The 15,463-nt window shown below is 39.5% G+C and overlaps 1 protein-coding gene across 1 annotated transcript in view; it reads right to left on the reverse strand.

Annotated features, from left to right (window-relative positions):
* ABCC10 (ATP binding cassette subfamily C member 10) overlaps nucleotides 1-15,463 on the reverse strand; it is a 1,243,619-nt gene that overhangs the window by 109,170 nt on the left and 1,118,986 nt on the right. The window contains exon 20 of the mRNA XM_044061090.1: nucleotides 11,732-11,877. Within this exon, the coding sequence (XP_043917025.1) occupies nucleotides 11,732-11,877 (146 nt within the window). The remainder of the gene's footprint in view (nucleotides 1-11,731; nucleotides 11,878-15,463) is intronic.

The raw sequence follows: 15,463 nt of genomic DNA on the forward strand, positions 1-15,463 counted from the left end.
ACCTACATCTCGCTCTGAACACTGTGGCATGGTTCTCTAGCTACCTGTCTGAGAGATCTCAAGCAGTTAAGCGGAAGAACACCATCTCCTCATTTCTTCCTACCCCAACTGGCATCCCCCAAGGGTCCATCCTCGGACCTCTGCTATTTAACATCTTTATAAATAACCTTCACTCTGCCATTCCTGATGCCAAAATCATTCAATATGCAGACGATTCTACAATAGTCTGCTCTGCCTCCAACCTCCCTGAATTTCTGACTAAAACCCAAGCTGCCTTTTCTATTACTGAAAACTGGATACAACAAAATTACCTGTCTATAAACACAAATAAACCTAAACTTCTACTTTTTCTCTCCCTCCAAGACTTTCTCTTTTGACAAAAATTCATTTAAAGTCCTCAGCCATTCCAATTCTCCCACTGATGTAGTTCCCTTTGCAAAACTTCTTGGCATTACTATAGATGAACAACTCAAGTTTGATATCCATATCCAACAAAATATAAAGAAAACCCATCAAAAGCTAGGAGTGCTTTATAGGAACAATCTCTTTCTCTCAAACTCTACTAGACCTATGTTAGCTACTACCTACCTCCTCCCATCCCTATTATATGGAGCCCCTCTTCTAACTAACCTGACCACCACCAATACCTCTAAACTGGAAAACTGCTATAACAAAATCTATAAATTTGCCTCCAGATCCAAAAATTCCACCCATCACTGCCATACCCTTAACTCTCTAAACTGGCTGGAACTCCCAAATTATCTAGACTACCTCCAACTCACCACAGCACGCAGACTTATATTTCACCCAAACAAATGTCCAGCTCTAATAAACATCCTTCCCCCCTACACCCCCAATAGACCTCTTAGATCTGAAAATCAAAACCTAATCTCTATTCACACACCAAAACGGCTTGCTGGTCAGCTTCTCCTCTCTTTCTCACTAGGTAAGAAATGGAATTCTCTCCCTTCCACACTCCGGACAATAACTAATTCAGAAAACTTTAAAACCCAGATTTTCACTTACTTGCACTCCAAATGGAAATGCTCCTGCTTCAACCCTGTCTAATTCCTTCTAACTACTACCCAAAGGAATTTTTACTCCTTGCCTCCTTATTCTTTCTAACAACAACTAGTACCCTGAGTTGTCTCTAGCTATCTACAACTTCTTCTGAAGATTCTATATCTATCTACCTTGTAAATATTGTAAATAGCTTCTTATGTCAAATGAATGCTTTCAAATGGTTTCCTTAGTTTAACATGCTATATCTATCCTCCTTATAAATATTGTAAATAACCGTTTTGTCAAATTAATGCTTGTAAACTGTTTCCTTACTTTAATCGGTTGTTTTTGTAAAAGTTTGCTACACTTCAATTGTTATGATGATTTTTTTCCTAGTGTGAATCTCCACAGTACTGCCTTCCTGATACATCATAATTGTCTTCTGTCTACTAAGCCTGATACAGAATGTTCATTCATGTAAACTGTACTTTATTTCTGTAACTTACATACTTTTGTATCTTCAATGCTTATGTAATAGTTGGAGCTTTTCTCCCCGGGCCTCCACTGAAAACGGGCACTCATGGGCCCAGTGGACTTCCCCGGTCACCAAACTGAAATAAATAAATAAATAAAATGTACACATGCATACCTTCCTAGCACAGCTAGCTATTGGCATTGTTCTTGTGCTGTCATTCAACTGTACTATTTTTTGTCAGACATACCTGCTCTATCGTTCCCTGCAGATGTTTTCCTCTATACTGTATACAAGTTTAACTTATCTCACCTATAACCTCACCCCATGTTATTCTCTGTCAATTTTTTTAATTACACCATTGCTGCCAAACTACTCACTGACACCTTGTATACTGCTTGGCTTAGATGTTGTCACCTCTGCCTTTATTCGTAATTAGATAATGTTTTATGTACATGTGAAAAAATTTTCTAGTTCCTATTTTTATGTTTTAGTTACGCTCCTTTACATATATGTTTTATTTAAGCCGTGGTAGTACAGCGGTAGCATTGCTGCCTCACAGCAAGAGGTTTTCCTGGTCGATTCTCAGCTGGAGTGCCTTCTGTGTGGAGTCTGCATGTCTTCCCCGCAGTCAAGTGGCCTCCGAAAGACATGCCTGAATGGGTGTGCCTTCGCTGAAGGTTGGTCGCCAGGCTGGCAACTCAGTACCATAAAAATCGACTGCCAATCATTAGCGGACCAGAGTTCCGCTGTGGCAATCCCTAACTGGGAAAAGACGAAAAGACAAACAAACATATATGTTTTATTTATAATTTTGAAGAAGTATTATATATAATTAGTTCTCCTTTGTTTATGTTACTGCAAAGAGGGATGCCAAGCGTTGAGCAGAGTTTCCTTGGAAGATAAAATGTACATGTCCACACTCTGGCATAAAAAACACACCAAAAAAGGGGGGGTACTGACTACTGCAGCACTGATTCAAATGAAGATCACTGTACAGTTGTGTAAGTAAATGCACCGTTACAGCATGTTTGACTGATCACTGTTGTGGTATTCTAAGATAATATGGGGTGACAACTAGGAGACGGAAGGGCAAGCATCTCAAAGTCGTTGGTAAATGATTCTAACACAGCTTGTCCTAGACCTGGAAAAGGAATCTGTTTGAGAAAGTTTGACGAGAAAGCCAAGTTGCTGCTCCTAGAATACTTCTGTACTCCCACTCATTTCCAAGAAATCCATAATTGAAGCCAAGGCCCTGGAAGAGTGTGCCTTGAATCTACCTGTAATACTTGGTGGTGAGATAAAAAAGTGATAGCCCTAGACAGCCACTTGCTAAACAGTTTTCATACAAGTTGTCCCTCCTTATTAACTTCACAAGCAATGAACATCTGATCAGGAGTTCCGAAACACTGGTTGCTTCAAAATGGTACTTGAGTTGTCCGTAGCTATCCACAGGAAGAAGTATCCTTCCTTCTCTGTTTTTTTTTGGACTCTAGAAAGAAAATGAGTACATGGATAGTTAGCTTAAAGTCGTATACCACTTCACTAATAAAAAAAGCCTTAGTTCTCAGTGACCCTGTCACTATGAAAAAAGAGAAAGGGTTCACCCATCCCAGCTGCTTTGTATCTCTGATATTCTACAGAATTCTTCCAGTTAATTGCTTAGTGTAGTCAAAAGAATTTCCCACAGATGCAGCTAATCTTGGGAAAAGTCCTGATCTGTTTTCCATTCAATAAGGCCTGCATTTGTTCTGTTAGCTTCTCTACCACACAATCTGGGATAAAGTTTGTGTATAATACTAATAAGTGTTGTCCTTTGTTCATGTTCCTGTGCTCATTGGCCTTTGCATTATATATATTGATAAAATGTGTCAGAAATTTAGTTGTGTGTGTGTGTGTGCGCATTTATGTGGATATAAAAAGTCTACACACCCCTGTTAAAATGCCAAGTTTTTATGATATTAAAAAAGGAGACCACAATAACTCATTTCAAAATTATTCCCACCTTTACTGTGACCTATGACTTGTACAATTCAATAGAAAAAAATAACAAAACTGTTAGGTGAAAAAAAAAATAAATACAAAAAATGTTCAATACGCTGGTTGCATAACTGTGCACACCCTTAAACTAATATTTTGTTCAAGCACCTTTTGATTTAGTTACAGCATTCAGTCTTCTTGAGTAGGAGTCTATCAGCATAGCACATCCTGCCTTGGCAATATTTGCCTACTCTTCCTTGTAAAAGCGCTCCAAATCTGCCATATTGGTGGAGAAAGTCAGCCAGATGTGAGACAGAAGATGGTTCAATGTTGACTCATTGGGTCCTTGTACTTCACCTGCACTAATTCTACCAATGTTTTCCGGAGTTTGAACTACCACAGTACTGCCCAACAGAGCTTTCAAGGGACCTTGTCATCTACTTTATCCAAGTACAGGAGTGAGCATTTGGACTCTCTCATCATCTCCCATGTCTTCTAGACTTGTTCTCAGCAAACACTGAGTCAGTTATGCTCATCATTTCTCGTGTCTTCTAAACAGTCTCACAGCAAACATTGAGTCAGTTATGCTGCATCTGATAGGAATATGAACTGTTAATCTCCCACCTTACATTCTACGACCCTGTGTGTCCAATTAATAACCCCCATCTGCATAACTTTCATGCAGTGTGACTGAAGTTTGAAGCCTTTGTCCTGCTCACAGTTGTGGATGTGCCATCAGTTCTTGCACACTGGCTCCAGTGTGATTATTTACTAGTCATCTATGATATTTTTTTCTGTCCATACCTCCAACAGTGCACTAAGGAGCCATTTTGACTGAAGTGAACCCTGTCACAACCCGGTAGTGAGCCATAGGATGACATTATGAGTAATGCACTATCATTACACATGGAGTCTGATTGGCAGGAGCCTGTCACTTAGTGAAACAGTATCCCTTCCTGCCTTCTGAACCCTTTTCTCTTGCCACAATTCACAGAGCATTTGTGGCCTATTCTCCTACACAGAAGTAGACTGTGGATCCGAAGCCAAGTGACTTAACTGCACTGCCCTTCCATCTTGTCCCCTGGAAACACTGGATGGCCATCATCCTACAGAAGTAGACGGTGGATCCGAAGCTAAGTGCCTTGGCTGCACTGCCCTTCCATCTTGTCCCCTGGAAACACAGGACGGCCATCCTCCTCCTGAGTAGCATCATGTCATCCATTTACAAACTGCGTCCTGTCAGTGAACCTGCACTGAGTAGAAATTGACAGGTCATTGTTCACAGGTTCATTGGTTATGCATCCAGCTGTATCTCAACACAGCTGCCAAAGATAACCCAGCATGGCTAACTACAGACTGGCCAACCATTAGCTTATTGGAATAAGGCTGCTGACTTTGATGGGAGGCACACAGCCAATAGAGGGTACATACAGGCTTTATGGAGTGCATTCAAACCTGACCATAATCTTTGTTTTGAGTAGTGGTTGAAAGGTAACAGGAGTAAGCAGTAAAAGTGCTATGTAACAGTTATCTTTGTTTGCACCAAAACAAAGGAAGCAAGGTGATATCTTAAAAGTAAGAAATTTCTTTAAAATCTATAGTGAGGGTAGAAGAGGTTCAAAATGTGCAGTGAGAACTATACACATAACCAAGGGGCATATCTTTTTTCTCTAAATGTTCTTGCCCAGTTGTCATCAATGATTAGAGACACTGATGACAAGTTGTTACACATGATTTGATGGAACTATAGTGATATTGCAGATGAAAGTGGTTTCCAGAGGTGCTTCATATGATTGTAATCATGCATTACAGGCAGTCAGCATGCAGAAGCACACTACAGTGTCTTCACTTCATCTAACATGTTCTGGATAAGCCATGCATGTCTATGTGTTCATTGTTGGGAAGAAGAATTTCTTACAAAGTGTGCATACCTGAGATTTAACATTGTGATATAAACTGTACCTGGAAGCCCCAGTGATACTTCTATGTGGTCTGATGCAGAGAGAAAGGGGGTTCTGATTACTGCACTTCAGTATATTGCTTAGTTGTATAAAAGTGGCAGAGTATGGTGTAACCAATAGTCAGTGTCACCTATAATGGCTGCCATCCATTTGTTGACATGACTTACTTTGTGATTTTCATAAACAGTCTACTGCTTTCCTTACAGGTGTACCAATGTAAAGTCCGATGGTATCATGGAATAGTAACTGCAGAAATATGGCTGTCCATTTGATTGTGGCTACTTTCTGGTGAGTTGTCTATGCTTAAATGTAACTGGTGGCAGAGAAGGACTAGGTAATTATTGATGTGCATTTCTTCTTTGGCTTAAAAAAACGTGTTTCCTAAGTGAATCTGGTCATACCTCCTCTGATGCTGCTGTTAAGATTCCTGTGAATTTGCTAAGCCACTGTCTGTGACTTAGGGTTCCCATGCATATGCATCAGACCTTCTTTGTGTTCTGTTGATGAACAGTCCATTGAAATTAATCACTGAGGAGTCATGATGTCTGCATAATGAAGTCATGTTCTCAGTATGATACCTGTTAGCTCACCTTGCCCCTTCCTGCACTGAAAGCCAGACTCACAGTTATTCATCAGGCTTCACAAGTTATGCACTTGCAGATGGTAAGATAGCTGAAATGTATGTTATCTACATAATTGCTCTGGATACTAACTTTAAAGAATGTCTTATTTTCTGTATTTGCAGGCCTTGTCATTGCCATGCGCTGTTTGTACATTTAATGACCTGCAAGTACTTTGATGCTTTAGCTCAGCTATTTAAAACCAAAGGTTTGCCCTTTGGCCTCTATTTTTTAATGAAACCGACGCCATACCTAACCCTATTATACATATTAGTTGGTGTTTATATATAATCCTACAAAGTGTTTGACAGCTCATTTTCTTTGTTGATGTTCCTGGGATAGAGGGCCTCTCATGCTTGATCCCTGCTGTAAGAACTAAATTCACATGATAAATGAATTCCAATAGTTACTGTTACAGAAAAAATGACTGTTGTGTAAACCATACAGTTGGAGGCAGTTTGGTTTGTATAGCTTCTTGGACAAAAGTGTTAATTTCTGTATATTGATGAACAGAACAGCATGTTGTGGCAACCTGCAAAAGAAAACAATTTTGAGAGAGAGCAAAAACAGTAAGTAGGCACTGCATAGCATGAAGTAAAGGATATACTAAGTTGCTTCAAAAACATCATACCAGCAATGAATATGCGCACACAACAGCAGCAGTAACTACAGACAGAAGGACACATCAGTGGCATGCCTAATGGATAAAAATGCAGAGGACTGCAATTATGTGCAAGGCAAATATGAATATTCATTTTGGTTAGAGTATGGATTTGCAGTCATAGCTAAATCTGTCAGTGGCCCAGATTAATTGTTATCTGTGTATGTTACGGGCATGTTCATGGAAATACCTAGAAACCTTTACATTAAGGATTGCTAAAAGCATATTTCTGCCATGACTTACTGTGACAGTGCTATTCAAATGATAGCAGTAAGGACAGAGATAAGGGAACAGTTTGCCTGACTGCAAACAGCTCTGTTTGATGTGTATTATCATTCAAATTAGCTGAACCTAGCAGAGCAGGAAATGTGAAACTCTTGTAGCTAAGGGTGGGAATATGGGAGGAGTAAATTGAGAAAAAACTGAAGCAGATCAAAGTTGAATGTCTAAATAAACTGTTATCTCAGCAATGAGCTGGCAGTTCTGGAAGATTTTTTCACAGAATATGTAACACATCATTAGGAAACACATCTGTAAAAGACACTGTGTGACAGTAAATGGCACTTTTACTGAGGCCTGTCAAACTTAGCTGCTCTTTCCTCTTCTTCCATTCTAAGTGAATGGAAGTCTCTTATGACAGCCTAGCTAGGGGCACTGTATTTTGACTTTCACTGTATCATAGGGAAGATTTTATCTAAACTCTCATCAGGATGTCTGCCCCCAGGAGGTCAGGCAGGGTTACAAACTGAATAAAATTAGTAGTAACTATTTCTATCTGGTGCATACAGGTTGCAATGAACCAATCTCAAGGAAAAGTTAAAAAATATATATTTTTACATTTTTTTCCCTTAGTGGTCCTTTAATACTTTGTTTTACTTTTCAACAACCAGTCAGAAAGGGACCAACACAAAATGTATTATTTAGCTCTTTAATTTCACATACAGTAAACCAAGTCTGCCACAAGGTGCAACTAAAATCAATTACATATTTATTAATTTTATGCAGCTTTGATGCTAACTAGCTCAGTCCTGAATCTGTGTATGTAAGCAAATGTAGGACTTTATTTTCTGAAATGTTCTTGGACCCTAAATAAATATAAATATATATGTATGTATGTGTATGTGTGTATTTAGTGACAATTCCTACTTTTTATACAGTTTTAACATTTTTTAATTTGCCAATTATTTTGTCATTACAGGTGCCAGAGAAAGATGTATCCTCTCAGCACCATTCGGCTCTCACTTATTTTAGCAATACATCTCTGGCAAAATGTGTTTATCAAAAGCAAGATCTCACTTGATCAACTACAACATGTTACTCTTTTGCAGTTGAAATTCAAATTTACCTAATCAGTCCTGCTTGGTTTCAGCTCACATTATGGTAAATTTAGAAAAGGGGGATGTAATGGTGTATCCACCTGCCTCTGCAGCAGCTCAGCTAATGGCCACCACCCTTTTCCCTTGTGGTGTCCACAAGGGACAAATTAAAGGAACCTCCTACCAGAAAGCATCTATTACTTCCAGTGAGACCACAGAAGGCACTGTATGGCAGAAACAGCATAGCTTCTGAAGAGTCTGTTACAGTTGTTGAGGACCACGATAGGGTGAAATCCATCTGCCCCCTTCAAAACTAATAAGAGTTATGGGTAGAACCCAAATCTTCAATCCAAAGGAGGGACAGTGTTTAAAATCCATACAAGGTTTAAAATCTAAGACTGTCCCAAAAGCTTTGTAGCAATGTTTTTTCTCTGAACACAGTCCTTTCTGACAGAGAACCTAAGAGATTTAGCAAGACTCCTGTAGAGGGCAAATTAAATAATCCAGTGGTCCCTTGTGATGTTTTTACAGGCTGACTCAAATGTAGACACCACCCAACAGGTAGCCTAAGACTACAGTTAAGACTGAGACTGTTAGGTCAGAGAAGTCAAGTTTGGTGAGACTTAGCCGACACCTCTGATAGAGGCAAGACTGTGTTACATCTGCGAGGGGCTTTCATCTCCTATGTAAGCTAAGCCCAGAACAAAAATAAGGAGGAAGGGGCCAGGGGATCATGAAGGCCTATAGGAGATCAGCTATCAGGTCCAGAGAATGCTGGCCAAGCAAGATTTCTCTTAAACAAGGTATCCGGGATATCACATCTGAACTCTCCTTTAAGGGAGGACAGACACACTGAAATAATTCTCTGCAAGCACATACTCATATGCCTAACTATACAATATGCAATACTGCAACACTCCCCACCCCCAGTGTTTTAACCAATTTCTCCTTGAACTCATATTGAAGGAGGGACAACATTTTTCCCTAGTGTCTGATTCACAATAGAGAGGACTGGAATCTGTATTGGTGAGAAAACCAGTTGGAAAAGCTACGTGCCAACATGGCAAATGAGAGCACTGTCTTGCCCATAACAATTAGTCCTTTAGACTCATCATCCGGTGGCAAGCTAGTAAAGTGATGTTGTCTATGGGTCATATTCAGGATTAAAAATATCATAAAGGAGTCCATCCTAGTATATTTAGTAAGGATCAAACTTCATTTAACCAGGGGCTTACACACCAAATGTCTAAGTTTTTAGGGAGCTGCAAAAGGCCACAAAAAAGACAATATTAATGCTCGGTTCTCTAGGTGATATGACCCAAGAATTGTCATCCCCTTCATATTTTTTGCATGGGAAAGAATGAAGGGCTGAAGAGTTCAAGGCAGGTTTTATAAGCAAGGTTTCTTCAAAGAAGGAGTTACCTAGGGCGGAGTTGTAGGGAAGGGAAGACTCATTTATCATTATATGTATTCAGGATAATGGCCAGCAGGCTTCCATATTTTTGACTCCTCAAAGGAAGTCAAAAAAGAGGGAGAACCCCATCCACTCCCAAATCCAGAAAAAAGCATGCCCATATAATCTAAAATGGTCAGGCAATAGATGTCAGGTAATGGTGTTCTTGCACTTGAAGATGGAATCAGAACAGGTAAACTAAGGATATAATCCTGCAATTATCACGACAGATCTAACCAGATTTCAAACAATCTGAAGTCTACGGCTTGAACTGCAAGCCCTGGTGTAGGAAAGCATGATGGACTCTCCTCACTCCAAACCAATGAGTCCTATGGAACAAAAGGGGACAGGGGAATGTAGTTCATGCTCTAGAGTGCCACCAGTGTGCTGTGGCTGGTTAACACAGGAGGGTGTTCCCTGGGACTGGGCTGGCTGTAAGTGGACCATGGAATGGGCATGTCTACACCTCAAGACATACCTGCTCCAGTGGTTGTTGAGGAGCACCTAATCCAGGACCTTTGTTGCCAATGGAAGTGCAGCATGGATGTGAAACAAAACCCTCAATAGTGAAGGATGTCCTTGCAACATAGTGAAACTAAAGAGGCATGTCAACAAGAGATTTACCTCCAGGAGGGTGTTCATGTTGTTTGCCTTCCATTTTGCTATCCTTTAGATGGTGCTCCAGCAAAGGCCTGGATCTGTATGTGGGACATTCAATTAATCCCCCAAATGGCACTGCAGATAACCAATACCATTCTCCAGGTAGAGAGAGAAACCAGGAGCTTTTACATCCTACGTGTACAGGTGGTTGTGTGGAAGTGATAGTAACTGCATCAGTGTTTCACAGCATTCTCCTCTCGATAATGCTAGCATGGAGCCTGTCTTATCATTTGTAACCAAAAGAACGATCTGAAGAGTTTGGTGTATTACGTAAAAACTCAAGAAATGTTCAACGATGAATATTAGGACTGAGACTTGAATTACACAGATAGCAGAAAACAAGTGAATGGCTGAGAGACAGGAGCACTCTCTTACTGTGGCATGTGATATAGTGAGATGTATAGGTAGTGTGTGTGCAAGCCATGAAGTCTAGGAGCTACAAAAAAAGGGATAAAATGGAATGAAAAAGAACATAAAACCATCCACAGATGCACCAAAAGATCCTTCAGTGTTATACTTAGGGATTCTTATGTGGATCCTCCCTATCCCTGTTACAGGGCAGGTGCTGGATAGTGGAAAGAGCATACAGGTATGACTATGCCATCTCAAGATTTTCCAAAATGCCTTTTCTGAAAGAATAAGAAAAACACACCCAAATGTTCCATTAACTGCAGAGGACTTTAAAAAGAAAGCAATAGTAGTGATTACTAAGTCAGTTATCGCCCGTTAGAGGAACGATCCACAGACTGATATTTTAGTAGACTGGCAAGGGAGGTCAACCAACTACATTCACTGAAGTCCATCTTAAGTGAAATAAACAGGCCACTTGGTAAATGAATGGTTTTCACTTAGTAGCATTCTTGAGCAGCAGGACTTCACTTCTTTAACTACCAGCACTGTGTAATGGCACTCAATGTAGTATGTTACTTTGCTTCAAGGGCAAGCCTTTCAATGAACCCCACGTGCTGAACACTAACCTATTATGCATTTGTTTGCCCTACTCTAAACAGCTGGAATCACAGACAGTTAAGAGTATTGTTCATTTATTCATTCATGCATTCATTCTCCATTTACCCACATAATCCAATACACTGGGTCACAGGGCAGTAGGAGCTAACCCCAGAATTCAGTACCTGTAAGACACAGAAGTTCATAAGTTGATCATGAACAGGAAGCCAACCCAGTGCAGAATTCATGCATGCACCCCTCAGACACAGACCCACCCACATCCCCACACACACAGACCCCCCCACACACACACGTGGCACGCACACATGAAGACAATTTAGAGTATCAACAATTCACCTATCAAGTATCTTGTGAAGGAAACCAGAGCACCCATTGAAAATGCATGAGAACAATGTGGATTTGCTAAGCATGCTTTAATTTTAGTATTAATCCTATTCACTTTTAAATTATAATCAAAGCCAAATGCAATGCAATGCTTGCCTGGGGTTGTAATCAATCTATATCTCAATTATTCCTTATTTTACCTTTTTATATCCAAGTCTAATGGTTTATATATCCACAATTAATAAAAATACATACATAAATAATTAAATGTACACATACATAAATTGGTTTCGGAACAAGAACATAATCTTACCCATTCTAATGATCACATCCTTCAAGTGGCACTGTTCTAGCACATCATACAGCATCTCATCAGTGTGATAGCTGGAAGGGTCCAAGTTTTCCCGGACTGTCCCACTGAATAGGAATGGATCTTGTGGAATAACTGACAACCTTGACCTGTGACAGAGCATAAAACAATAAAAATGATTAGATGTAACCATGTTGTTTGGCTACTCAGTTATTACAACAGTATTACTACCTCTGAATATTTAATGTCAAAATGGCTAACAAAAGAGAAAAAACTATTATCTTATAACTCGTAGCTTGACTGTCCCACTCTGTGATTAGTATAATGAATGTTCTGTTTCTAAAGTACACATTTCTTTTCCCAGTTTGATGATCTACATACAGTCTGTTTATGAAGAAACTGCTTCATTATGCCTTACAACCAACTTTAATGGATAACTTTGGTTATGACACACCAAGTTTAAATGTGAAAGTACAAACACTACATTCCCTAGCTGCATACCATTAGCATTCATTTACGGTTCGCACAGGTAACTGATAAATGAGTTTTTCTTTTAATATACAAAATAAATCAAGCAGATAAACCACCTATGTAATAGAATACCATGTTGTTGTGTATCCAACAGATGAAAACATGCTTTGATTCTCAGAAGAACTCAGGTTATTCAGTTGCTATATGCTTATCCAACGACATTTACAGCAAGCTTCTGTAAACAATCGTGGTGGTTGTAGAGAGCCCTTTCTAAGCCCTCTCAGCATAATTCACTTGTCTCACTACCAGCATAGCCTTGGTAGGACATCCTGTAACATATGAAGCAACTTCTAGGAGGAAGGAAGCCAGCCGGAAAGAGTACAGTTTATGGTGGAGGATAAAGTAGCTTATGATATTACTAAAGAATATGTCTGCCTCTGAAAGGGCTGAATGATGGGACATACGTAGACAAGTCATTTCACATCTATACACTTTTATCTCACATTGCCTGCAATTTAAACCAGGACATTTCCCATTAGGTCTCAATACATAGGGGTTTGATGACACCAAGAAAGGCAGCTCACTGCCACTAAGTGCTTCTAGGATCAAAACCATAATCACATGGAGGTTTTCTCCATTAAGTCCATTGTACAGAAGGCATCTGAACATTGAAGTTTTTATCCATGCAAAGGCTGCTAACGTTTCATAAGGATAAGAAAAAGTTTTCCACAATGCATTGTAGATGTGTTTTCATGTGCCTTTAGTCATAATGGAAATTGCACTTTCTTACAGTCCTACCCTGTTTATAGTAAGTGGCCATTTCTTAAGGGATGCACCCATCCCCCAAAAATGACAATATTGCTACAACTGTATATTTGTAGTCCAAAAGCTTGTTCGAGTTTATCATATGTTTGTCTGTACCGGGATCCCAAACATGAATGGCACTGGTTATATCCTGAGGTGCTCAGACATTCCATTTGACAAGTTCAGCTCATATTCTATGCACAGAATGGTGGAACAAACCACTTGGGGGGGGGGGGCTCTGAAGCAAGTCCTGCAAATCAGTCTCAGCAGTTCATAAAGTGCAGTAATTTACATCACTTCCTGATATACCTCAACAAATGCTGGAGACTGCTTAGATACATAATCCCCACAGATGAGGCTTAAAGGACAGGAAGTTATAATAAAATTCCCTTGGCTACCATTAACTGGATTTGGCCTACACCACCTTCTGCTGCTTTGTTACCAAAAGAAAGTTAACCAACATTGTTCTCCCATTTCCCTTCCTTACATATAAACACAATGTTCTCAACTATCTTTGGCTTCTTATAATATCCCAGTTTTAATTATAAGCCATGGGATAAACACCACAGGAACTCTGTACAAGAGGAACAGTTGGCAGTCAAACAGTACCATACTTTGAAGACTCATAATTAGGTAAGCCAGAGGTAATCACATCCACAACCATTGTTAAAACTACAGTCTGAGCTTTTTACTAAATAATATAGGTTTTTTTTGCAGTTTCTCTCTACATTTTATGAGGATGACAATGCTAGACATGGGGCATCACTGTATATGTCAAGTCACATTACTTGCCAGATATTCTGTACCTATGTGGAGATGATTAACGATTTTTAAAGATTGGTCTTGAGTTAAATTTTTTTTGTATAAGGAGTGCAGAACACTGTCTACCACTACCAGCATGCATGAATGTAAATACTTAATTATTTCCAGCAACATGTCATCTCACAGTTAGTTTTCGGATTAGGAAATGTACAGCTATTAGGAGCAGCATACAGAAAATGGGTTAACCTTGCCCATTTCCTCTGCTCCATAAATAATATATTCACAAACAGACTTGTAACGAGCTATAAACATAAGCGTCAACCTGCTAAGAGGTCAGAGTGGAATACAAACCATTGCAAGGTGTGGCAAACAATCAAAATGTGGAATGCCCTATTTTCACACTGCATGAAAAGCAAACCTTGGTCATGGCCATGGTCCTTCAACCAAAACATAAAACATATACTATACAAGTATTTATTTATTTAACAATGTCTATAAATATGCACAGAGAGAGAGAGAGAGGGAGAGGGAGAGACACACACACACACACACACACACACACACACACACACTCACTCATGCAAAAAGACGTTTACATATAAATATATACACATGCACACACACACACATAAAAGCAGACTGACAGTGTTTCACACAGATACAGAATCTCAGATATACACATACATGCACATACACATACATGCACATAAACACAAACACAGCAGTCGCTTTACCATTATGATTTATGTATTTCTTTACTCACTGAATCAGAATAAACATCTGAAGTGCACTCAGTGAATGAGATTGCTTTAACTGCTGCCAGAGAGAGTCTAACACAAACCTGCAGAGGCATAGACCAATAATAAAGTCAATGCTTCAGACACATACACTGCAAAGCATTACATCTCCCATTAACCCCTCCTCACACATCAACACCACGTTTTCAACTATCCTTGACTTTGTTGAGTATCCCTGATTTTTTTCTATTAGTGCAGTCTGTTCCTCAGACATTCTTCACATACTGAGGATGGCAGTCACTAAATAATCAAAGCCATTTTGAGTTTCAGACTCCATATCCTTCATAAAATGCACATTAATGCAAAAACTTTCAAACAAATTTCTAAGTATACAAGAAAAATAGCTTTTTCTCCAGTTATTTTTGTATGCCTTTGTCGCTTATTCTTTTGCTAAGAGGTTGACAGCTGCGCGCACACACACACACACAAGTATGTGTGTCCTTCTAACTGCTGGTATTGCAGTTAACATGCCTTGGCCTTGTTTTGCTCCACCAACCATCCACTTAGTGAGATTAGTCACAACAGCATTTAGCAAGAGAAAAGGAAGATGACAGCACATCATTTCTGCTTCTTGTCTGTGCTTAAGGTGTCTTAATCAGCTGCTTATGATCCAGAAGTCATTCTCTGATTGGCCCCTTTTTTTTCATTTTGTAGATTGGCTATAACTGCGATTTGGGAGACAAGAAAAGCACAGCCCACACTGTTTGAAGTGAAGCACTGGAAAGCTGCCTCTCTTCTCTGTCAAATGTGAAATTTTCCACACAATGAGGTGTGCTAGACCACTAAGGCCATAAACAAATGTCCAAACAGATGTTAATCAATTCAAAAACATCTACTGAAAACAAACGTATTATAGCAATAACCCACACCTGGGTGTGGGTAATGCGGGATTTACCCACGG

This window comes from Protopterus annectens, chromosome 1.part0 (genome assembly GCF_019279795.1).
Source record: "Protopterus annectens isolate FY-2018-M chromosome 1.part0, PAN1.0, whole genome shotgun sequence".
Taxonomy (NCBI): Eukaryota; Metazoa; Chordata; order Ceratodontiformes; family Protopteridae; genus Protopterus; species Protopterus annectens.